Consider the following 27,099-nt stretch of genomic DNA (forward strand, 5'->3'; position numbering starts at 1 on the left):
GCCTTCTCCTGCAAGTCTCTAAGGAACACTAAGCAATATTAAATTCAGTTCAACATCTGTTTTAATAGTAGAACCCTTGTTAAGCAACACTCACGTTTTTATCACCCTGAGTTTCTCCATGATAGGATGTGAGGCATTCCCAAAGGCCACAAGAGGAAGAAACAAGAACTGTAACAGGATCCTCCACAACAGCTCAGTAAAAGGCACTTGCTGGGGAAGAAATGGAAAAAGACTTACTGTTGAATTCATTTTAGGCAAAGAAAGCAGGCAACTTCAGTCATAATTATTTATCTTAAATAGTACATACATAGCTGTTCCAACAGATGTAAAAAGTAGCATATATATTTATCACTTCTTTTTTCCCCAAACAGATACTCCCCAAAAACTGTATCTTTATATTACAGCATATTCTTTATCTTCATTCCCTCTGTACAATCTCCTCTCAATCAGTCCCCAGAAACACGTACTATCTGTACTAGGAACACATAGGGCAATTCGGGTAGTTTCACCTCCAGACCCATGACGCTCTCCCTTGGCAGATGTAATCCTGCGTACCGGAGTTACACTCAGCCCCCCCACACCACAGCTGGAAAACTCTCCTGCTACAGATGGTGGGGAAACCTTTAGCAGAAAGGGTCCATTTACAATAACTGACAGAAACCCAGTTCTTGCCAGGATATTTCTGAGCAAGAAAACAAAATATCCATACTCTTATTGTGTACACCAGAATCTCTAGTACGAGCCCTCTAAGAAAGACCTTGTCTATATTTTGTTGTGAATACAACACATAAACATCTAATTATCTCTTGGCTGTATAACTCAAGAGTTTAGTGGTGGTGGTTTTTCTTAAATAGAGACAAGCCAGCAGGTATCTTTAAGTGGGAAGCAGAACAGGTCTCTTCTCAAATGAAACAGCCAATTTCCTTCAAAGAATGCAATATATTTAAGTGTCCCTCTCCTCCCGCCTTTTAACTTCTGTATGTTTTTTTAATATTTTGAGCTGCCTCCAGTCACATGGGATTTAAATTGGATGTACCCAGGTACACTTGTAAATATGGATTACATACCTTCAAAACAACTCTCACACTCAACGCGCTCAGATTAACATGAACATTGATTCAAAGAGATAACATGCAAAAGAACAGGGGTTTTTTTTTCCACATTATGATACTAACCATCAACTTGAATTACCATATGCTGAAAAGCTAAAAGAAACAGCACTTAAAGCACCCTTAAAATGCCAAAACCTTTGGAGAAAGGGAACACAGATGGATCATGAGAAATAACCAAAATGACAACAGAAAATAACGGTACTGGACCCAACGAGATGGCACCAGATCAAGTGAAGAACCATGTAAGGGAAAGCAATACAGACAGGAAAATTATTCAACAAAGCAGTCGGCAAAGGTCTGGAATAAAGAGGGGAAAAAAGGGCAGCAGCAAAAGGAAAATCAATGGAGTTGCCTGCTAGGAAGGACTTAGCAGGCCACAAACGGAAGCAAACTTACTGAAAGCAGTTTTCTCCATGACCTGCTCCCATGGGCTCCGAGGGCAACTCTTCCTCTGGTTCCCGGAGACGGTAGCTCCTAAGGCAGGTCCTGCTCGTAACTCTGTGGGGAGAAAAATTTGAAGAAGTCAGTGCAACATCTCCATGCTTTTCCGACGCCTCCTCCCACCGGGGCTGTTTTCATCCAAACCGCCAGTCAAGTACCCAACCTCACCACTCTTTCTTTTATTTAAAATGTGACATTTGTTTGACTACAAGTATAAATTACTCCTTCCCCTTGTAACCTGTGATCTTACTGTCAGTGAGGGAGAAAAATACTAATATTTCATATAAAGGCTCAAACAGGTGTAGCCTCTAGTGGGGGCTATAAAAGATCAAATATTTCTGTCTGCAAGGCAAGCATGTTGCTGGCAGGAAAGATTTTTCAATAATTTTGCTAAACAAAACCATCTGAAGAATCTGCATCAAAAACTCCTGAATGTTTTGTTGGTTTTTTTTTTTTTTTAAATGTAACACACTCTCTTGATGTTTGCCACCCTGCATAACTTGGGGTGTTACCTGTGAAAAACAGAGGCAGACACCGCCAAAGGCAAAGAGAACACAGGATTTCCTAATGAAAGAGCTACCAATTGCACAGACTTTCAGCTCCTGAAATTTAGAGAGGCCAAAAATTATCACGGATCCACTTCCACTAATCCTATCAGGTCCTGTCTCTGGCTGTGACACAGGAAACGGCATCTCCTCTCTTTGCCCTTGGTCATGCAAAAAAAGGAAAAAAAAAATATCAGGAAATAACGCTACAAATAGGCAAGAGAGGCTACCAACAATTAATTAAAAGTGATTACATCTCTAATACAGCACTTTAATTCCTTAAAAGTGTTTTTGCAAGCCAGAGTTTTTAATGATTTACCATTATTTCACATTTAAAAGGGAGAAAGTGGAACCCCTCTAAGGCAACAAAGGAGGTCAAACACACATCCACACAAAACTCATCCTTTTCAGTAACACAGTAAAGAACACATGTTTTTCTTCAAAATTTTATTGCAATTTAAATTATGGGGCCAGCCAGATTTTTTGGATAAGAAACGCATTTTCCTCAGGAGAAATGAAATGCTACCACAGAAGTAGAATTACAATTGTATACATCTCTTATTTAAAAAAAAAAAAAAAAGCTCACATTTAAATAACTTTTAGTAATACCCTTACGCCTTCAAGCAGATAAGAAACCACTTCCAGAACGATAGATTTTTAATACGAAGAGCACGTCAAATGAGCTTTAATTTAAATACAACTTCTTTTCAAAAGCCAACATTCAAATGTTTCCACATATTAAAAAAGTCACCATAGCCATTGTTTCCAAGGCCTAATATAAAGTAACCTCTACCCCAGTCCAAATGTTTTCACTTCTTTACATATAGAAATCTTTAGCATGTCTACATTTTTCTAAAGAGGAAGCCTTATATGTTATGGTGAGTAACCTGGCGAATGATGTTTTCCTCCACTCAGCTATGACAAACCAAAATATAACAGACAGTTAGTACGGAACTATAATACCACCTCATGGCCAAGTCCGCCTGCCCCTGTGATATTCGGGAAGAGTAAGCTATTTTCTTTCCTGCGGGTAAAACGAATCGGTTTGCAAAGGACTCGTTAAGAACCTTTAAAAGACCAATTATAATCTTAAGAACAATTTTAAGCAACGAGTGAAAACACTCAATTTTCTGGAGCTATCTGACTTCCCTCGCAAAGGCTTTCAAATCAGCTTAAACACCACTTAGGAGTTTCATCTTGCTGATTGCGTAGTATTTTAATTAGGAAGAGGACAGGAAGCAACAAACATTTTCTATAGGATTCTCAATCAGATTCAGCCATGCAGAATTTGAACTTTCAGACTCCAATCCATACGTTTGCGTGGTTGTGGTCTTAGCGTTACTATATGATGGATAGATACAATTTTAATAACATCACTTAGCTATACTTAGTAGATTCCTTTTGTATGGTCACAGTAACAAAAACATGGTGCAAAATCAGTTGGGTTCTTTGTTTTTATAAATACTGATAGTTTGCAGCATTAAAGAACAAAATCAACAAAATTAAATCATTTTGTTACCCTAGGACATCTATGAAATTGTTTCTTGAAGTCGGAGGGAATTAAATCGTTCACTTCCACAACTACTGTACTGAGTTATTTACTGTAAGAAAGAAACGATGCACTGCAGGCTCCCCAGGACTACGAGGAATCGATATTAATTTAGCATGACTTTTGCCATTTGCAGAGCTGGCGAGCACAATGCTAGTTTAATTGAATAAGGCCAATATTATCCAGTAAGAATGTAGTATAAAGGGTTCCAGTTCTCTATTTCAGCCTACCCTAATTGATGGCACCCCATTAGATAAGTGAATACAAAGAATTTACATGGGGTTTTGTTTCCTTTTAATGCTGCAGTACTTAAGATTGTTAAATCAGCATTTCCATGTGATCTGAAGTATTCAATTACATATGAGCATTCATTTTGCAAAACTCAATATTAGGTAATAGTTACAGACTAATACAATAACATTCCTCTGCTGTACAAATTAAATCATATTTTAAAGAAATGAGCAGCCTAGGAGTTATATACAAAAGAAACCAGCAAGCATTGTTGAAATGAAATGCAAAATGTCACTGCTAGGTCTACTGTCTGAAATACCTTTAAAGTAAAATTAACAAAAACCCTTAGAACATATTTCCAAGTTTACAAGTCAATTCTCTGAAAAATCAAATCATGTCAAAAAAAAATTCTATAAAGCAGTGAAAGGCATATATACAATTTCCTTATGAACCTTGAGATTTCACTCTTTTAAAAGTTGCTGAGTTTCAATATCAGTTTATTTGCAAGACAACTGTTTATCCCAATAAGCTCACATCTTAGATACATTTCCCCTTTGATTACAAATAAAGCACTGCACATTTTTTTTTTTTAATCAAGGCATATAATCTTATAGTATGGTGCCAGGTATGCACAGGTCACATTGTGCTCATATCTCAAACAAGGTAAGTGCAAACATACAGATTTATTCAGATTTGCAAGCATGCAACCTGTTACTTAACTACATTAATACCTTCTCTCCTAAACCAAACTAGTATCTATATGTTTGCTTTCACGAACCTAGAATCTTTCTTTTCAGGACTCCTAAAACAAGCAGTGTCTTTGAATTCTGAAATGACACAAATATCAAGAAAGTCCACATTGTGCAAGAAAGCAGCAGCTATGTTTTTCAACTTGGACTAAAAAAGAAAAGAGAAAAACAAAAACCGTTCACTGAACAGCAGATTAGCAGTAATGTTCCTCATGAATCGATAAGAGTGCCTGATGCTGAATATCTAACAGCAAATGCTGAATTTGGGTTTAATATTTTAAGGGTTTATTGGAGGTTAAGCTTCTTGCTGTGCTGGTCTCTTCAAATCCCTGATCTGTTTAACTAAATAGGTCTTCTCATCATTAAATTGTTCATCCTCGGTCCTGTCATTCTGAAACTTGCTGAGGAACTCAATAAGTTTGGTCTGGTTCTTTAGAAGGATGTCTAATATAGGCTGTGTCTTGTTAGGATTGGCTACAAACACCTGCGAGAAAACAAAAGGCATTTAGCGTAATAGTAGGAAACAGAAGGCTAAGTTAAAAAACAAACCTAGCCAACAAAACAGCAATGACAATAACTGAACATGATGATTTAATTATTCTGAATTCCAGTATCTCTACAGAAAAAATAATAGAGTAAATACAAGTTTTAGAATAAAATCACTCCACTTTTTGTATTAGAATAGAAGCTAAACACCAGTACCAAGGTAAATTCAATTTGTGGGAGGTGATTAGAGGTTTCTGCAGAGGGTGTTGTGGCTGAAGACACCTCATGATTACATTCTGCAGCAAATGCACGGTTTCATATTATATACAGCATCAGATGGGTATCTTAAAGTTCACAGAAAACTTTTATACCTCAAATTGTATCTCCAAGCTCTTAGCTATTTGCTTGTCTGCTGCAAAGTCAGAAGGTATCTGTTACAATAGGCAAACTACAATTTAGGCTTTGAAATTTAGGTGACGACTAAAATACTGCTAACCTTCATAGATCACGCAGCTTGATGAAAACACTTTTGAACTCCAAGATGCTTCATGATTTCACATGAAACCATGCATTCCTCCTTATCTTACTGCACTTCATCTTTCTTAATTCTAAAATTTTCTGAGGGAGATTACACTGACAGTCATACGAAAGTCCCTCAGTGGTTTCTAAACCATTTTCAAAAGATACAAAGATAGCCATTAGTAAAGATGGATCATAAAAAAGCCAAACATTAGCCTTCCCTTTATTTAACCACTTAGCAGACATTAAGATAAGCTTCATTAAGGCTCAGCTAAGTAGTTTACTCAATTAAACAACTTCTGGTGGGGTTCTTTTGTTGTTTGTTTTATTGTCTTTTTTTTTTTTTTTTAAACATACCTTAAACACATGAAAGGCCTCAAACTGAATGTTACGACTCTTGTCTCGTAGAAGGTTCATCATTAGTTTGAGATTTTCGGGTTTACTGATGTACTTCGTCATAATTGTGAAGTTGTGTCTGTCCAATAACAATTCACCAAGAAGCTAAAAGCGGAAAAAATGTCCAAATGAAAAAATGACTGATATCAGACTTTTTCATAAGTGCTTTCAAATATACTGAGTAGTTGACACCAGTCTGTAAATATAGTAACAACAGAACTCAAATGCCCTGAATTTCTACGTGCAGGGTGCATTTTCCTCTTATTTTGATAATGTGATTTTCCTTTTTCTCAACAAGTGAAAAAAATGGCCTTTTGTTTCCCCCTTACTAAGGACTGAAATTGAAAGAAAAGTCTTTTTCATTCTTTTTTCCCCATGATTTCATATTTTTTTCATTTATACAGAAGCTATACATCACCAATAAGAATGTGGTTTTAAAAAACAAAAGAAAAAAACCCCAACAATAACAAAAAGAGTTAGTACACCTCAAATGAGAAATACTTACACTTCCTTTGCTACCTTCTTTGTCCAGAAGGGAGTAAAAGGATATTCCCTACAAGTACCACCATTGCTACAAGTTATGCATTATATTTACATTCAAGTAGGCTAGAAATAGTGATTTTAGGATTAGTATTGCTCTAGTCACACCGTGTGAACCTTTATTAAATTATTTAAATGTGTCCAGATTTGTTGAAGGACCCCCCCCCCCCCCCCCAAAAAAAATAAACATACCTGCATACAGCCATTTCTGCATAGGGAGAGAAATGACTTGGTGCGTGCTGGACACTAAATAATGGAAGGACTGGACTAAAAAAAACTAGCTGATCCCAAGAATTAAAACAGATGAAAAATTAAAATACACACTACCCAAGGTAGCGACTGAAGCCATTTCAACTAAAGTCAACCCACCTTGAAATTGAAGGAATTCTCTAACTTTGCATTTAAGAAGAAAATAAAATTGCCTTACCTTAAGTGACTGTCTCTTTGTCACATAATTTTCCGAATGAAGTAACTTCTCATATTCACTGAAGAACTAAACACAGAACAAAGAGAATGGTTAGGACCTTTCCAAGTGTCATACACACTCTTCTTCCAAATGATTACAACAAACCGGAGGAGATGCAAATCCATTACAAAAATGTAAACAAAATCTGAAATCTCAGTAGGTTCCTGAAAGTCACTACTGTTTAAACATTGTATATGCTTTAAAAATTTTTTATTTACTCGTTCAGGAGCCTTTAATGTTTAGATTGCAACGTGGTGAAAGCAGTTATCTCATTATTTCTTAAAGCATAATAGTTCCCGGTATTGAACACTGTTAATTCGTTTCAGGAGTCCCCAGCAGGTGGAGGAGGGCTATCTTGTATTCTGTGGTTGCCACGGGTTAATAGAGACAAAAGAAAAAGACAAGGAAAGGGTTCCCTCTAGCGGAAAAGTCAGATCTAGTTTTCACAGAAATGGACTTCTGCCCACCTTCTCTTGTTTTTTTACCTTTCGACATTCAACAATAAGATTTTGATCTTAATTTTACTGCTTGGCAGAAATTACTGTAAGTTCATTTGGTTTAGTGTTGTATGTAAATTTCCAAACCTGAATCTAAACAAGGAAGGAAAATACTGATTTTTTCAAATAAGATACACAGCAGTACAAAATTCTGAATATTAAAACATATCTGCTCACCCTATCATAATGTTGTTCCAAAAATTCTGCACTTAGCAACTTGTGTCTTGTAAGCAAATCCTGTAAAAAGAGCACAAACCCAATATTTTCACTAAAATATTTAAACAGTACATATACATTCTCATTAAACAGTGAGCACACCTAAGATATCCAATAGACAATTTTGCTATTTCATTAAACAAAGAGATTTAGGACATAAATGCAGTTACATGGACATTGCTAAGGATCTTGGCATCACTTAGGAAAGGTTTTCTATGATTGTTATGTTAATTCATACAGGTAAATAGCCTGTGGAATTATCACTGAAGAATGCCATTTATGGATCAAGGCTATACTCTGCTCAGAACTATACACAACCAAGGTTAAGATCCACTATTTAACGCTGACCAATATCATCCTTACAGCCCCACAACCAGTTGTTTTAGAACAAAAAAAGTTTCCCCAAACAAAGCATCAGCATCAAATATACCCAGGTTCGTAGCAGAAGGAAAAGGAGTTTGCTCACTTGAGGAGTTAGAGACACAGATTTAAAAGCCCCTGGCATGGAAGTGAACATGCATTCAGCTAATGCATAATAGTTTAAATCTTGCTTTCTGGAATAAAAGTTATTTGGAACATAGCATATAGATTTAAAGAAACGTCTTGCATTCTGACAAATAAGGAAGAGCAGTGTCCAGCTTACCCATTTGCATCACAACTATTTTTTTTCCTTCTCCCTAGGCTTGTTTTGCCCCAAAATGTAACACACAACATCTGGGTTCACATAGAAGAGAACTACAGAAATAATAATTCAAATGTTGTATGTAAATTACCTTGAATGTGGCAAATGCATCTGAAGCAATGTCAAACGTTGACATTTCCACGTATCTGAAGAAATCATAGAATTGTTCTGACCACAAGATTATTTTAGCAAGTGGTTCATGCCTGATGCATTCTCTAAGCATTATTCCACAATTTAGAGCAATTTCTGGAGATTCGTACCTATTTAAAAAAAAAAACAAACGAAGATTCTTTATAAATACTTTCACAAGTTAGCCTTGCCGCACCATACTACTAATTACGGTTTTCAGTGCTATCAAGTAAACGAAAACTCAAAAAATTAGAGGTGCTTACTTCTGCATTAAACTCCACTTTTAAATACTTCTATGAAATATTACTGAAATCATTGCCAATTAAATGCCAAATTCTAGGCAATACAAATGACTTTCGCAAACCAAGAAACAAGACTAAATAAAAATACTTGCTTCATACTCAAAATCAGTTTTCTTTTTTCATATTGGTGGGATTGCAGACATCTGGAAAAGCAGTAAGTGACTTCTGTCTTGAAAGCGGTTTGCTTGAACATGACCGCAATTTACATAAGACTACGCATAATATGAGCATGAAGGGTTAATAATACTGAACATAAATTCATGTCTCCTCTTTCATTAAACTCTTTTTCAGCATCACTGGCTACTCTACACATCCCAGGCTTCAAGCTTGAACTGCTGGCAACAGTGTCCTCTGATTGTAAGGACAATATTGAACACCCTTCTCCGCGCCCAAGTCGTTATTGCTTCTAGCAAAGCATCCACACATCCTTACAAGAAGCCTCTGGAACACATCCATCACCGATTTGATGGAAGTGATGAAGCCATCCCTGATGGCTTAGAAATTGTCGTTACACTTCCTTGGCAGGCTTTCTTGCTCAAATACTACAGAGTTCTTTCAGCTGATTTTAGCATATGCCAACAGCAGCTGTCAAAATCTCACAATAGTGTGTTTGAAGACACATTTGATAGAAATACACCTTTGTATTGCTTTCCCAAGCAAGCTAATAGTAGAACCCTGGAAGAAGATGGGACTGCCTTTCCAAACCAAGAGCTCATCTCAGCATGTTGCAATATAAGCTATCCCAGTCTACAGAAAAGTTATGTCTGTCGTTCCTACCTGGTTCTGGAGCAGTCAACGCTTCTTGTATAACCTTCCTGCCTTCCATCTAAACAATCTTTAGTCCTATACCATTGGAAGCTAATTCAAATTCACCAGAACAATTCAGGAGCAAAGTATCACTGTGCATACTAAGTACTAACTACATTACCATACAAAAGCATTTTCTTACGAATTAATTTTCATGTTAAATCCTGCAATACTTTCCCATTTAACCTGTCATGGAGATTTGGAAACTACTGAACTTTTTGCAACTTACCCCATAGTTTAAATTTACATAAATTTGCCTCAGTTGGATACCAGATGTAACATTAAAGTCATTAAAGCTGACTAAATGCCCATTTCAAACATCCTGACTTATGAATATGGGTTTCAACAATCCCTGTCAAAATAATGCTCTCTGAAGAGTGACAACACAGACTAAAAATTAGGACGAATGTGTTACAGCCCCCATTCAGTCACATATCAATGAGAGCATGCTGAGAACGTAGTTTTATCTCTCTGCACCCTCAAAATCAGGGCTGTAATGCGGGGGAAAAAAAAAGCCAAAACGACAAAGCACTTCTGGCAGACAAGCGTACACCTTACATTCGTACGAATTGAAGCAAGCATTCCGTACCGCTTCTGGTGTGAAATCTTGGGAGTCAGCATGAAACTCAAAGATGTAAAACTCCGCTTTCTCCACAGAGAAAGTTTCTTGCATGATCCACTTTCCAGTGGCTTACACGAATGGCCAAGATTAGGTAAACACATTGAGATGTCACAATGAATTAGCCTAATATGCCACGTATGTGGCAGGTTAGTCAGCATCTCTAATTACTACTACGAAATAGGAGGAGGGAAAAGGAAAAACACAATAAAGCTTCCTGTTTAAACATTAAAAATATACTTGATTATTCCCACATCTCAGTACTACCAACAGAACAGAGGTAAGTACGTCACTGAGAAGTATGGACATCCTCTGGCTGTCCCAGGAGGTGGAATAAATACTCATCAACTGCAGTAAGCAGCTTTAACAAAAATTATTAAAACTAGCACTTGAAATAGCCGCATTTTTGAAATGGTTTATTAGTATTTGACGAACTTTTCTATCCCAAACTAACACATTGGAATTGCAATTTTTAGAACTTTCCTAATTAACATTACTAGAAACGTCAGCAATTCTTTTTAAATTCTCTTTTTTAAAAAAGAATAATCTTGTTTTAACCTGAAAATGTTAATAACACATCTCTGCTTTCACGTTTGAGACCCACAGCTCTACACGTGCAACCACGTATTCAGTATGGCATGATTCTCCAACATCCAGCACACCAAATACAAGAACAGAGGAAGAAAGAGCCATCTGGTATGCACCATATGCCCCAAATCATTCTTTCTTTGGTCAAATTTGAGTGGATGCATTTGTGTCACTACAGGTATATAAGTCACTATGAATAAAAAGTCTAAGACCAAACTAAGAGCAGGGGATAGGACAGAGAACTGGAAGTGACCAATGGTTAAAGGAAAAAACCAGCCTTTAACTCTTGATGAAGGAGTAAGTTCACAAGGGAATAGTTTAAATAAGATCAAATAATATTCTGAAAGGAAAACGTCTGCGCTGCCCCAGTAATAATATTTTAGGCCACTAGCAGTTGTCAATTTTCAGTCATATTTCACACAAAAGTATATTTTTGGTGGTTTATTACTCAAGTTTTCCTTTACTTAGGGGAATTACAGGCCCTAAGATAAAAAAAAAAAGCATACTGCAAAGGAAGAAAAAAAAAACATTTCAGAGCTCACTGCTTCTCCATGAATTTTAAAACTTCTTACTTCATGTAAAAGTGTATTTATGTATATGTACATACCCTTTTAATAGCATGAACAATATATTCTGTTGAGTGCAGATGTATTCGACTGTGGGAGTTCTTGTACCAATTTGCCTTCTGAGAATGTTGTTGAAAATTTGCGCAACATCTTTTTTGCCCTGTCAAAAACATTAGGAGTTAAACACATAATATTCAAGTCCACTTGACGAATAACAATTAAACATTATCATTTCATACATTCATACCGTGTGAGTTCTGCAGATCAAATATTCTCTTTCTTTATGCTCATTTCAAATATGCCAAAGCACTCAAAACATCACGTCACAGCCAGATCATGGGTGATTTACGTTAAGAAGCAAAGCCAGTTGATGTTTCATCAGATACTTCTACGTAGCATCAGTCCCCTGGGCTTGTTTTATACTTGTTTCTGCTAATAACATACCAGTTTTTAACTGTGCTCTTGCCTGAAAGTGTGCTTCTTCAATAATCCATTCTCCTCTCCCCTGGTCTAGGAACACGTAATGCCACCATTAAGAGCACTTCTGACTGCAGTGTTAACATCCAACTTAAAACTGTAACTTACGGAAGCTACATAAATAAATAAAAACTACAAAGGGAAATCATCCGCTGACCTAAAATGCATGTCTCCCATTTTTTAATTGACAAAAAAAGTATAAATAAGACCAGGATGCTGGAATTCAGCACAGATTATACACCAGAAAATGCACAAGGATAGCACCAGACAGTATAAAAGCAGCTGGAAGTGTTCTCTTTGTTGAATATATAAACATTTCCTATTTTTATCTTCTGTCAGGACATAGCTACTGACATCTAACAAAAAACGGTTATTAATCTAAGCACTTTTTACTGTCATTCACATGCACTATTTAAAACCCAGATTTCTGCAATTAACTTGCCATTTTGGATTGCCATAAAGACAACTTCAGGACGACGTGTTACCAGATCTAATCCAGAAAAAGCCCAGGCAAACTTGTGCTAAGCCCAGGCTTGCGAATAAAGGCCTGTTAAGCAACTCCACCTGAAGGGTCCCTGAATGTTACGCACGAATAATGTTTCTTGACAATCTCGAGCTGTACTATAAATGCCCCGAGTAACATCAGCAAGCTGTTGTCTAAACTGCAAGGTACATTTAAGTAGGAAGAATTTTAAAAACAGCAGCAATTATTCAAAATTATTTCCGTTTTCTAATCGAGAATACTGCATAAGAAAAAAATTGAATGTTTCTAAAAATGTAGGAGGACTGTAGTTTTACAAATGGCATGTTTGTGAATTACCACGGACAGTTTTGTTAGAGTGTTGTTTTCAGGATATAAGAGTTTGTTTGTAAATGCTTGTTTTCTCAATTACAATTCCATTGAAAGCCAGCCCAAAGCAACACCAGAACTCTTTGTTCCGAAATGAGTAGAGCAGTGTTTCCAGAAATTGCTTTACTCAAACTCCACATAATATAGTCATCAACTCTCATTCAGTAACATTGTCAATTTTGCGCTGGATCTCACAATTTGCTTTGGATTCCCCAGCAAGAACAGCGTTTCCTTATTATGCACATGATTGAACTGATAGTGGTACACAGTAATACCAAGGCTAGTTATTGTTAGAAGGATGTTATTACTAAGTGATCTCATGGCCTGACAAGGGCAAACAGACACCGAACCCTGTGCCAATAGTCACGACTGCGAGAGGTGAGGGGGAGACTGTGCTAGTATTGTCTTCCCAGCAGAAGGATTCAGGCTCCCTTATGCAAAAGGCGTTTTTGTTTTGTTTTTTCTTCATTTAAAAAAAAAAAAAAATCCAAGAAAAAAAACCCCCACAGTTCCACAAGGGATACCATCTCTCCTACAGACATGCCGGCAAAAATCAGCAGGGAGATAACTGGTAAATTTATAAGACTGGTAAGTAGATAGTTGCGTTGACCACTTTACTTGGAAAGAAGGCTTCCAGATACGTGTTTCATTTTCCAGATATGGGTTTCATTCAGGCCTTTACAAACAGCAAGGTCTGGACAGTCAGGCAATTTCTTAATTAAAACATAAAATTTGTTACTTTTCTGTTTTTTTTTTTTTTTTTTTTTTTAACCATACTATTCACACGCAAATACATTTAAAACAGTTTAAGAGTCAGAATGAACAGTCCCTGTCTATTAATTAGCTGTCTATTCCTGTTCTACAAGGAAACCCTCTTCAGAAATGAGAGTGAAGTTCTTGACCAAAAAAGACGAGATTCACTTCATCGCTGAATGACCTCAAGCTGTGGTGGGGCACCAGAAGGAATAAATGCTAGACTTACTCTTCAAGTTGAAGAATCAACAGGAAACCAAGTTCGTATCTCCACCGGTAATGGAGAAATCCTCTCCATGCAGTAACACCCAACCATAGGGATTTGGGATATCAAAGCCAACATCTGATTGACTTTGTAACAGCTGGGAAGCTAGCGTAGGTTTGGAGCATAGGTGTGTTGACATCAATTCTAGGTAATAACAATAGCTGGACAGTCTGCCAGATCCCATCCTTAAAAAGCACACGTGGTCCAGCCTAGAAAGCGGCATGAGTGACGTTCTCTCTCAAGGGGGAACCGTCATATCCTCGCGTAACAAAGCAGCAGAAAGTCCACAAGCAGGAAACTACTTGCAATCTTTTCAAGTCCCCTTAGAATAAAATGAATAGTTCTCCTTAATGAGAGCAAGCCTGTACAAATTGTTATCATTCTTCATTACCAGGAGATAATGAAGGTTTCCTTCACTAATAACCGGGCTGAGTAAACACCAAGCTGATAAGAATCTAGAGGTCAGCAGAATCCAGATGACGTTTCATGATTTCCTTTCTTCAGCAATTAATGGCCATCACATTTCAGCATTCCCTCTCAGCTTTCCCAGGTCTCCTTGCTTATTTAACAACCTGAATGTTTTATAGTTGGTATAAACAGTTGTGTGGGTAGGGAAAAAATACCACTGTATTATAATTAAACAAAAATCAGAGGGAGTTATGGGTGGGGTGGAGGGGAGAGAAGAAAGAACAGGGAAGAAAGCCATTGTTTTTGGAATGTCATGCTACAATAGGACTTTAAACTGTTGTGTTTGCATTGTGAACAACTTGTTTATCAACAATACAATTTTTAAGCAACCTTAAGTGGGATGATCTTTATGGTCACGGCTGTGGAGTGAGATACGTGGGGTTTGGCTCCTTTCCTAGACAACCGCATTCTTCTTGTGGGACCTCAGCAAAAATAGGAAAATCCCACTGTACTGCAATTTCTTATCACTAAATAGGGTGATTTTTCACTATGGCAATGTGAAGCTAAATTATTCTATGTGATGTTGCAAATGCCAGATAGAGGTTTATCTAGAGATATGTTTAAATACAAATAAGTACTGCTATTTTGAAGTAATCAATAAAAACTTGGGTTTGTTGCTTTTTTAATAAACAGAAAAAAACCACAAGGAAAATAGAAAAAAAATTGCATCACTTGTTTCTAAAGAGAGAGATAAATAGTGGACTGTTATTAAAAATAACAGCTTTACCTTAAATATTTAAAATTCTTCATAAATGTTGCAATAATTCTCTTACTTTTCCAAGTAATTTAATTTAACGAGATGAGAATATAGACACACCTTGTAGTATGATAGTTTGTGTTCACTATGGTATTACTGCTTAGAGATTAACCTTCCTGGGTACACAACAATTAAGAATTATCCCATAGTTTCAAGAGAACCATATCATCAGGATTAGAGGTTTATCTACTTCAATTTTGTGTGGTTTATGTGCCTAAATTCACAGATTTCATATTCTGTATTTGCTTAATTTTCCAGGTAGTCTGGAATGAGTTCTCTCTCTAATGGTTTTGTCCCTGCCAGAAAAAGAAAGCTGAAGATCAAAAGATGTCTGAACCAATTAAAGTGGCAGGAATTCCGATGTGTTTATTTTAACATACGCAATATAAGAAATGCCAAACTTCGTTCCTTACCTCAAAATCGATTAGCTGCAAGTCGGCTACTAGGGTACTAAGAAGACCACTGTTGTACAGCTCTTGAGCAAGCTGTGCCACAGCTTCTGTCTGTGGTTCTTTTTCATTTGTGCCATACAAGATTTCTTTCATGGCAACAAGGTTTTTTGAGACCTCCTCAGTGGCCTAAAGAAAATGGGGGGAAAAAAAAAAAATACAGTTAGAGCACAATGTCATTTGTTTTTGTAACTGCACACTCTTATTCTTAGAATCTGCGAGCTTCCATTAAGGGGAAAAAAAATAATCAGGAAATGACAACCTGTTAAAAAAAAAAAATAATCTTTCTGCAAATGAGACAGTTATGTGTTATTAAAAAAAAAAAAAAAAAGCAGAGGCAAGACATACGCAATTTATTTGACAAGTTACCAAAAGTAAAAATCTCTTCCTTTCTACTGCCTTTAAACTTCCCATTCAAAAATCCCCTGAAGTGGGATGAAAAGAACCCAACAAAATTTCCGTTCTGTAAAACAGAGGTACACAGGATCAGGTTGGAAAACATGACACGGAGACACATGCCTGTCCTAGTGAACTGCAGATGCACCCCCTCCTACAGATTTTGCACTCGTCAGGTTTTGTCAAATACTAGGCTCCCATTCCGGGCAGCAGGGATGAAATTTTTCCTTCATAACTAACAAAACCTCAAAGAGGACCTCCTTCCATTTTCAGGTTATTTCAGAATAGAAGAACAAACTGGCAAATAGACCCAGAAAGAGGTACGCTCAAAAGAACACAGTGATACAGGAGACAATTAAAAGCCTAAGATGCTTCTAATTTGAAGTCCATCTTACAGAAGCCAGACAGGTCTGACGTCTCACTTAGGGAAGCCAGATGGGCTGGGGCAGCACTTAGATTTAGCAGTGGAAGCAGAGTTATCTCATGAGTAAAGCTAAAAAAAAAAGAAATCAACAAGAACACTTCTGAAGACCCACTTCTGAATCATAAAACACAGTTATCTTGGAAAAAAAAAGAACTACTCCTTTCAATATATATATATGTTTACGTACCTTGAGGGCAAAACGCTGAGAATGATCATCATAAATAGCTGGTTTAATTATATTGTATTAGTTCTTAACGTGCCTAAAAAGTAAGTACACTAATTTTTAGTAATTAGATGAACCTGCCAACGAGGTATGCATACACTTTAATGTAAAGTATTTATGATTGGTAGCATGTGGAAAACTAACGAAGTGAAAAAATTATCACTTCCTGGATATTGTTTTTCTTATAAGGGGTATGTAAAAAGATTTCTCGCTTGTGCGTTATATCTAGAGAGGTTTAAGATCAGCATGACCCATGCACTATTCAAGCCAAAGCCATTCCAGCTTTGCTAGGTATGCAAGTAAGGATTCCATGACCTTTAAGGAGGCTCCATATCATTTTTAGCTCCTCCACAACTTTCCACTCCCTGCTCCCTCTCTCTCCTTGCTAATTGCAGTTCCTAGTCCCAGTTGGCTCCACCTTAATTGAAATTCCAAAGGATTTTCTGTGCACTGTTAGTAGGACAGCAAGAAGCAGGTGCTCAATATGACTGCTTAGATTCATGACAGCTCCTGAAGACGTAAAATGAGAAAGCCAGCTCACCATATTGTAGTAGTATTACACACACGACTGTTCTATTACTTTAAAATTCAGAAGAAATATCTCTTTACTAGGAAAAGAAGAGGAACATCTGTCAAACGCGGAGATATGAAGAGATGCCTCTGATGTATGGCTACCAAGAAAAGAGGAAGCAGTAATAAAAATTCTACTGCAGTTTGTCCCTGCACACTAATTTAGAAAGCAAGATGAAAGAGGAAGAAAGGCAGAGGTTCAAGGAACTACCTATTTTAAGTAAGATGATGGCAATATTGAGGGCATGCCTGCAATTAAGAATGCCAGTGGAGAATTTTTCATACCAAAACCCCAGAAAAATGAACAATCCTCCCAAAACTTTAATAATCACACTTGAAGGCTTTCCCTCACCACCACACAAAGAAAGATGCTACTAATGGAAATGCTTACAAACCAGACAGAAAAAAAAAATAGTGTTTCCAAACACCAAGTGCAAAAAATAGCCTTCTGGCCTAACATGAACATACAACTCAGTAACTTCAAGAAGAGACATCAGGACTTAGATTTATTTATTATGCTCTTCACAACTGTCAAGACATCTGAATGTGCTTCACTTGAACTTGGAAGTGGTAACAGTTAGAGACACAGAAACGTAGAACAGCTTAGGTTGGGAGGTACCTCAGGAGGTCATCGGGTCCAACCACCTGCTCAAGGCAAGGCCAACCTCAGAATCCATCAGGTTGATCAGGCTCATAGCCAGCCATGCTCTGAAAACCGCCACGGATGGACACTCCACAACCTCTCTAGGCAACCCGTACCAATGTCTGACCACCTCCATCATGGAAAGAGACTTGCTCGTACCGCTTCAACTTAGGCCAAACTATCTCTTCTGGATACATACTACAAATACAGAAATATGAGGTCTTCTGATAGTATTCTATCAATAACCAAGGTCTTTTTATACACTACACTTCTATAAAATATTACATTGCTATATTCCCTCCTCTTCTACTCTAAAACTCAACATCAAAAGGACTAGAAATAAACTCTTACAAATTTGTTCTAGAATCTCTCTACTCTTCTATATTCCATGAACTCTCAAACATATTCCAAATACGTGATGTACAGAGCTAATTTTGCCATTTCAGATGCAGAATGGAACTGAGACAGCTACACTGAAAAATATAATGCTACATTAAATATCGATGTTAAGAGCTAAGTGAAAAACTACCAAAAACATTTGAGAAAGATAAGAGAAGACTAGCTCGCATTATTTTTATATATATTAAAATCATATATCTATTCTCAGTACTGAGAAGGTGCAATCTTGGAGCAACTGCAGTTTTAGAGAAAAATTTCTGTGACAAGTCACATTTGAAATTCAATGGTGTCAGACAATCAATACCATTTGAGGACAAGTCAAACTGTAAAAGTAAAATGTAAAGTAAGGAAAACGAAGAAAGCATTTACTTCTCTATTTGTATCAAAGACAGGAAAATATTATTTAAAATATCAACAGATATCATGAAGTCACAGGCATGATTGTCCCACCAGAATCAGCTGCCTGTCTTTATAGCGATGAACCACTACAGTTTATTCCAATGTCTAGGGTATTTCCAAAATTTACTGTTTCCTTAAATGTTAAGCAGTGCAAATAGATTTGTACAGCTGGAGTATTTGAGTTTTATGAAGCAACACTGGCCTTTACTTAGAGAAATGGTAGAAAAAGCTAAGAACACATGGTGAATCCTGAAGTATTTAAGATGCGTTCAGCATCAGGTCTATGGCTAAGGGTTCTATCCACATTGATAATGCAGTGATATAAACTGCACTATTAATGAAAACATCTATCAAAAACGTAAATTAGCTTTAGTTTTAAGCCTGTCTTGATGAATATGTTTACTAGTCTAGAGCAGTATCTATCGTAACAACACCATTTTAATAATCCTATTTAAATTTATTGGATTTCAAAACACAAAAACATACAATGCTGTAAGTATATGATTATCTACATCAGTGCCACCAGTTTATTATAAAGGCCAAAAATTATCACATTATTTTTTAGCAGACATCTAGCATGAAGGTATCACTAAAGAGCTAAGTTCAAGTAGAAGAGACGCACATCTTCTCACCCACTACTGCCAGAAGCAGCCCCAACTTTACCCCTCGAGTAACAGCCCCATGCAGTAGGCAAGGCAGATTACTTAACCTTTTGCCTTCTTTCAACCATGAATTAATTGTAAGCACGTGCATAACAAATTTAAAATTTTACTGCTTTGTAAATAACAGCGTTAACTCATTTCAACTCAGAATTAAATCTGATCTACGCCTACGGCAACAGGACGCGATACCACCACATTCAGACAGCTGAATCAGAACAGCGTGTTGCATTATCCCATACATACAGTATACTGTCCATCTTACAGAACAGGTAACTTAAAGAAGAGAGACCAACCATGCCTGCAATAGTCAACCCACACGGGTTAACGACATAGTTGAAACAATTATCCGAAAACTAAAACCGGAGCTGCTCTGAGCAGGTTAACCCAAGGTCAGAGGGGAGGGAAGAACAAGTTTATTACATGAGTAAATATTTACCTTCGCGACAGTAAATGTGTGCCACAAACCAAGTGAACTGGTAGTATAAAAATAAATGCTGATGTCAGCCAAAGAGGAGGAAGGGATGCGAATAAAAGACTAACTAGTGGGCTAGACCAAGGGTACGTCCCACTTATATGAATGGAGTTTTCCTTCCCTTTAGCCCCCCCTTTCTGAAAAACATAAGCAACGGAAAGCTAATAGCATACGTGATGAACACGTTTTCAGTTATAAAGCACTTGTTATTTCAAGTTTCTCTTCCAAAATACTACCAGACAGCAAGCTATCGCCTCTATCCTGAGTCCAAGACTGCAGCCAACAAGCAGCCGGTGCCGCAGTACAGGGGGCAGGCTGGCAGCAGCGAGACACAGCCCAGCTTCTACAGCCACTTCAGGTCTCCGCTCCTAAGCGGGTACCACGAAATTAAACCACATTTCAAAATGACCTGGAGAATTACCTGGTTAATTTTTCTCCAGTATTCACAGAGATAAAAAAAAAAAAAAAAAGTAGATTAACATGCAACTAGAATTCACATTTTGATTATAAAGTACGTACAGGAACACACACTGTCCAAGCTTTAAAAATCTTTCTTACTTACTTTGCTTTTTCTTCCTCTCACAAAATATTAAAGGTTTTAAATTTCTGTCTAAGCACCGAAAAAGACTGAGGTATTCTGTTGAAACATAATTAATTACACTTTTCTTTTCTAGGGAAAATTATTTGTCTAGTTTTCTTACAAATCTGTATTTCCAAGTGTGTTAGGAAACTTTCAAAAAGCATCCTTTACACAGCAAACTAAATCTTTTCATAACAGCGTTGTGCTGCTACTGCATGGTAGGAACTACATATTAAAAACACTGCAGTAGAAAAGGCATTAGTTTGTCTTTGGAACCTCAGTCAGCCGTAAGGTATAAAACAAAAGGGCATTTACAATTAATTTCATTTTGTGGAAGAAATATTTAAAATGATTAAATTTTGAAATGTTCAGTTCACTTCAACATGTGCTGAAATTTTTTTAGTCTGATCTACATACACATTTCAAATTCCATCTATTCAAGAGTAAAGAAAACATGCAACTGTCTGTACTTAGCTTTAAGAAACAAAGTAGTGTAGGAAAAGTAAGCATTCTCTGCACACAAAAGGCTGTCTTTACCACAAACAGTAACCAACATTGATAATGTACCATGCTGATTAGCCCTTGGAAGTTCATTGTTGTTATCTGGCAGGCTACAAAAGCACACCCCTGGATGGAACAGCAACAATGAAGCAGATGCAAAGAGACAGAGAGAATTTTATACAAGCCTAATCAGTAATAAAGTAGAGCTATAAAAAAAGAAAAACTCTGCCATTCTTCTCCCCTTTTTCTAAGGGGTAATAATTTTTGTCTTTATGTGCAGTGAGTTTTTCTATTTTTGTTCCACTACCAGCCACAGAACTCACCCTTTCATCGTCACAGAATTCTTCTCCAAAGGAAGCTGGAAACTTACGTTGCAGAAAGAATCATAATAATAAAAGGCATAGTGAAAGATAAAAAGATGCCTAAATATTGAGATATGGGTGTGTAGAAATTTTTCTTCTTTTTTTAATAGCAGTTACTGCTCAAACCCTTGCTGTCTTTTAACTCACAAGTTACTCCAGTCATTTCTATAGACCGGGTAGGAAGTGGGCACAAATTCAGGGTGTTAAATCAGAGCTGTACCCTCAAAGATGTGACGACTGCTCTGTAAGATGTTGAAGAATTTTCTCTATCAAGCCAGCAAACAATCTGAGAATCTGAGATAAACTGCCACAGTCACCTTCATGGAAGTCTTGGCTTGCCAATGACACGACTGTTTCCTGGAGACTCTCTGTATGGAGACACGGACACTGGTGTTGTGAATGTTCAGATTCATCAACTGGTTTCCTCTCAATAACAAGGATGACAGATGCCAGCACTACCATAGCAAGTTCAGTCTTTGAATGCCAGTATTTAACCCTCCTGGTGTTTAATCTAGTGAGCACAGGTTCCCTTCTTCTCTCCTTAACGCAGAATGTCTCGCTTTCTATATGACACAGCAGAAACAGCTCTACAGGCTTAGCACATTGTTTTTTGTCAAAGCAGCCGCCTCACATAAACGACGTCTTTAAAGAAGATGGAGGTACGGGATTAAAGGCCAGCAAGAAGCAAATGGTACATAATAATCTTCAGCTACAGCATCAAGAACACAGGCACGTGATACAGTGCACAGCTATGCACAATGGAATGAAGCTGGTCTGTTCCCCATTAGAGGTCTAAGCAAAAAGAAAAAGATGACACAAAAGAGCATGGATTTTAAGATCAAGCCACATCTCCAGGAATTCATAATGAGGCTGAGATGAAGGAGGCAGGGCCATGTCTCATCACGGACTCTTCAGAATGCACCTACCCCTCCTCTCCTGACAGATGTCATTTATTAGAGAAAGAAGAAAAGCAGCAGCAAGGAAAATCCACCCAGCCTCCACGCAGGCCTGCATAGCAGGCTATAACATTTTTCTCTCCAGCAAGGGAGGAAAAGCATCAGGGGAAAATACTATGGAACGTACCATGTATGGTACTAGGGTAGAAGATGCTGATTCTAATGAGTATCAGGATAAAGATGGCAATTCAGTTAAGACCCAGATTCTCCTGCACTTAAAGTAGTAGCGCCAAATCTAGGTGAAACTGGATGTGGAGAAGCTGGCCACACCATGCTTAAAAACACCGGTGAACATGGAAAAGACTGTGACTAACTCCTACACGTGACTCTGTAAGGATGCCAAGAATGGCACAGAACAGGTAAATAATGCTGGGAGAGGAGCCAAGGAGGGTATCATAGCCTGCTTCAAAAGCTGATAAATTGGAGAAGGAGATGTTTTGTTTGGTTGTTTTTTTTTGATTTGGCTTTGGGGGTTTTTTTGGAAGTATTGAAATCTGTGCCCTTATGCTGAGTTTATTATGAAAAACTTAATCAAAAAAACTAAATATCCTTGCAATGGGACGCAGCTGCACACAGGCCGAACTTTCAGTAAAGCCATCAAGACTACCAGTTGAGAACTAAACAACTGTCAACAGGTACAGACCCTGAAGCAGCAAAGCATCCCATCTAAAGGAAACTGCACCAGCACAGGGACTTTTCACCACATCTTCCTCTGGGCTGACGGAAAGGCAAGGAAAGGTAAAAGTATATCCTCTACTGACATCCATGGAGACACAAAGTTCCTCGGTTTCAATAACAGAGACACTCTGCTCCGTGAACACCGGCATGGACAAGCACAGACAGAACTGCTGTACAGCAGCAAAGCCACTAGAGTGGACACAAGCACCAGAACACTGTATGGCTGTGAGCTGCTCATTAAAGAATGCGACATTCTACAGTTCCAAACCAAACTATTTTACATATCATATCACCTGTCAGTGGCATAAAAATGCAAATCCAACCAACGTGAAACACACCTGTTCAAAGGTACATAATAACTTACCATTTATCAGAGTATAAAACCCAAAAGTAATTCCTAAATTATTCAGTTTCAACAGGTGCAGGTGTAAAATTTTCTTCCCCCCTTTCCATTACTGTTTAGCAATTGGAAAGTCCCAACTGTACCTTTTCTGCCTTTTTGTCAGAGATATCTTGCTTTTCTAGAACTGCCATACTTTCCTTCAGGTTCTTCACTATGTCTGCAGGAGACTTGTGGGACTTGCCAAAAGGGAATGGCATGATTGCGAGCCACAAGGTCTTCCTTTTACAGCTCCTGCTTCACCTGGAAAAGGAGGAGGAAAAAAAAAAGCATGTCAAAAATAGAAACACAAAGTCAGTATAACAATACACATGATGATCAAGAGAGAGTAGCAAAGGTATTCCTATGTGGAATAACCATCCTTGACAGTTGAACAAGAGCCCGCCATGACAAAGTTAAATGCTTGTGTATCTAATTCTTTTAAAACACAAGATACGTAATCTAAGAATTCACATTAAGATCATTATCTTATGCTACAGGAACAAATTAAAGGCGTACATTAAATATATCCAAAGCCATATACTGTAGAAATGCCACATATGGGCAAGACTAACAAGGACAAATTAGTCCAATTAATGCTGTCACACAAAACGCCTTCTTATATTAGGTCTTTGAGACACAAGTCATCATGTCCCAGTGGCGCTGCAATGACTGTCCAGGTACATGCTTTTACCCATATTCATTCCATAACAAATGCAAAGCAGACCACAAAGCCTGCGCCTTAGGGCAGGAGCTACGAGCGCGACGCAGACGAGGCTACAGACCTATGTCAAAACACTTGGTATGCCCTGGCTTTTTCGTATCAGTATTACTGTAGCGTCATACTGAAATACAGTCTCACACCGACTCATTTTATGGGAAACAAAGTTAATCACCAACAACAGGGACGTGAATAAGGCACTTGAAAACATAAAAACCAAACACCTGATATGTATCTTTTTCAAAAAGGTAACACTTCTCTTACAGGAGCAGTTTTCCTTCCCTAAGAATATTTGGCTCTTGGATCCAAATACAGCCATTCCTCTGTATATTTACATGCGTTTGCTTTTACACACAAATATATTCACTTCTGTGTACAAAATAGAAAAGTATTACTAGTATAAATGACTATACAAAAGCTTTTGTTACTAAACACATACAACCCCATTTAAATAATAAAAACGTCTTACAAGTGAATTCCATAAAGCATACTTCTAGAACTCTAATCTAGACAGAAAAGAACAGGAAATCCTGCATTAAAAATGCTGACAGTGCTACTTCTGCTAGACACAAAAGGCAGCCGGAGCTGACAGAGCAGAGATCACACTGTCATTACAAAGAAGGGATATCACCCTGAAAGTTAGTAATTTCTACCTCCGTACAGTGTCCGTGAAGTTAGTAACTAGTCAACTATAACCGGCACATGTTACAGTTTCTAATCTAATACTATGCAATTTGATCCTTGATTAAAATACCAGCTCATTCATCATGAACTCCAAAACGTTAATCCTGATCGTATTCAATGGTGTTTTGATCAAGGATTAAAAAATACCAATTTGAGGCTATTTTTGAGTTATTTTGATTTTTAACACAAACAAGTTGGACTGGCCCAAAGGCAACAATCTACAGGTGAAGAACAGAAGCACTCTGATCTTTAGCCAAGAAAATTTCCATAAATAGGTATTTCAAGTAACCAGCTACAGAGGTCATGCCTTCACTGTTCCATGCCCGCAACTGACCTAACCCAGATGATAAAAAGCATAAGGTAGATAGTTTTTAATCAATTACTTTCTGATAAAAGTATCGTCATGAAGGCTGAAACAAGACCTTGCACCAGCCCCTTCCATTCTTTAACAGATCACAAGGACTTTCTGTTGCTTTTATTTTCTAGTATAATAATTGTCTCATTATAGTAATCTCTCATTCATAACCTGCACAAGGAAGGGGTTGTAACACTGAAATTGCAAACGCAGGACTTGTACCCTAAGAGGTAAAAATGGACCCACAGGTCATTCCTTAGACAAGAGAATTTTATGCCTCAACTTTGTCACCTGTAGTGGAACAGGAACCTACCTTTACGAAATGTCTACTCATTGTTATTTAACAAAAATGTCATGGCATTTAAACAACATTTAATGAAAATTAAAGTATTTTCACACAGGAATTTTTTTCCTAGAAAGAGACAGGTGTGAAAATAAGTACCATTTTCCCACAACACAGATGACATACCTCGAGCATCGTATTTGAAATGTTCCCTTTATCTCTCCCTTTGATTACTACTCCTGCCAAATTAAAATGAGCCTTGAAAACAAAGCTGGATTCTTTCACGCTTGCATATCATCACTGGTAATAATAGTATTTAACAACTACTCGGCATATTCATTCTGGAAGATGGCTATGTCCATGTAACAGAGCAAGACTGGCTCAAGAATTTGCTAGTCTTAAATCCTTGGATTATGTGTTAAAACAGAATAAAATCCAGTAGGAAACAAAACAGTCCTTTGCGAGAATAAAAATATTATGCAGAATCACAAAATCTGGTATTACAGCAATATAGAAAAGAAATCAAAACCAAGAAAATGTCTCTGCTCATTTTCTGAATCACAACTAAATTACTTCTAAACTAAAAGACTATACAGATAACATATATAACAGAGAAATATAGAATAATAACAAACAACTGTCCCCATGGTGTGCCCAATGTCTAGGTTTGCAAAACTTGATTTCCCTCCAGACAGTGCTCAATTTCTTCTTTTTAAATTAAAAATCATCTACTACTTTGACATACTTATAAAACCTTCCAGGTTCTGCATAAATCAGATACACCTATGTGCATACACAGGTCATACACAAGTTTTACTGTAGCTATTGTATGTATTTCTATTAGCATACCTTGTATGTACATATTGCATGTATTTCTATTAGCATACCTAATAGAAAATAATCAATCAGTAACAGTTCACTAGTATATATTTATACTAAACATTTTTTTCCCAATTCAGGTAAGTTCTTGTATGAGTTTCTCACAAGCAAGTCAGAAAAATCAGGAAAGACTGCCAGCACCACTAAGCAGGAAATCCACATCCTTGATTACTGAAGGTGACATTTTGCTTTGAGGTATTTCATTTATTGTATAAAATGGAATAAACGCATTGTTTCTGCTATTTCAGGTTTATTACTGGAAGGAATGCAGTGGCACTGCCAGGAACATCATCTGGGGCCTCAAGACTGAAGACCCCACCAACCCTGAAGCAAAACTATTACTGAAGAACCTGTGCCACATCCTGTCAAAAAAAAAAAAAAAAAAAAAAGCAGGAGCAGTCCTTTGTCTCTCAGTGCTGTACTTCGTGCAGCAAGGAGAACACAGACAGGCTGTTCCCTTCTCAGCCCAGCAAAACCACCCCAAGCAGCACCCTGCGCACAATAGACAATGACAACATCTGTGTGAGATCGGAAAGAACTGCAACCACCCACATCTGCAACCCGAGGAAAAAAAGGAAACAACATCAAATGACATTTTCTGTAAATAAGAACAGACCTTACATCATGTCAAATGATAACTGTTTCACGTTACTAGCACCAGGCTGCCTTGCAAATTCCCGATAAGGTTTTGATTGTGGCTTAAGGAAGGGATCACAGGACTCTTCAAGAGTTAAACTGCAACAAGTACACGGACAGCTCTGTGCTCTGCTTCGCTTTATCTTACCGTTCCAGAAACCTCACTGCTTTTATCCATTTGTTAAAAGAGACCATGAACGATATTACACAAAACTCAGGTTTTCTTACATAGGCATTTTATTTCACCAATACTCAAGCATGCCAAACCTAACAAAATTAAAGTCCTCAAAGTATTGGTGTCACGGCCACATTTAGAAATCTTAAGTGACTTTATAAATCCAAATGGACCCTCAAACAACAATATGGCATGCAGCCAAATAGCCAGAGATTTAAGCACGACTGACACATACTCAGGCGTGCTGGGACATTTGGGCTTTT

The 27,099-nt window shown here is 37.4% G+C and overlaps 1 protein-coding gene across 2 annotated transcripts in view; it reads right to left on the bottom strand.

Moving 5' to 3' along the window:
- Window positions 1–2,530: 2,530 nt before the first annotated feature.
- The window catches only part of CAB39 (calcium binding protein 39), a 42,740-nt gene continuing 18,171 nt past the window's right edge, over window positions 2,531–27,099 (bottom strand). For both annotated transcript variants that reach the window (XM_054204565.1, XM_054204566.1), the window contains exons 2-9: window positions 23,211–23,367; window positions 15,424–15,588; window positions 11,482–11,600; window positions 8,521–8,689; window positions 7,709–7,768; window positions 6,996–7,061; window positions 5,990–6,133; window positions 2,531–5,111 (exon numbers count right to left, since the gene is read on the bottom strand). In XM_054204565.1, the coding sequence (XP_054060540.1) occupies window positions 4,923–5,111; window positions 5,990–6,133; window positions 6,996–7,061; window positions 7,709–7,768; window positions 8,521–8,689; window positions 11,482–11,600; window positions 15,424–15,588; window positions 23,211–23,324 (1,026 nt within the window). In that variant the 5' untranslated portion in view covers window positions 23,325–23,367 and the 3' untranslated portion in view covers window positions 2,531–4,922. The remainder of the gene's footprint in view (window positions 5,112–5,989; window positions 6,134–6,995; window positions 7,062–7,708; window positions 7,769–8,520; window positions 8,690–11,481; window positions 11,601–15,423; window positions 15,589–23,210; window positions 23,368–27,099) is intronic.

The sequence above is a fragment of the Rissa tridactyla genome, chromosome 6 (assembly GCF_028500815.1).
Source record: "Rissa tridactyla isolate bRisTri1 chromosome 6, bRisTri1.patW.cur.20221130, whole genome shotgun sequence".
Taxonomy (NCBI): domain Eukaryota; kingdom Metazoa; phylum Chordata; class Aves; order Charadriiformes; family Laridae; genus Rissa; species Rissa tridactyla.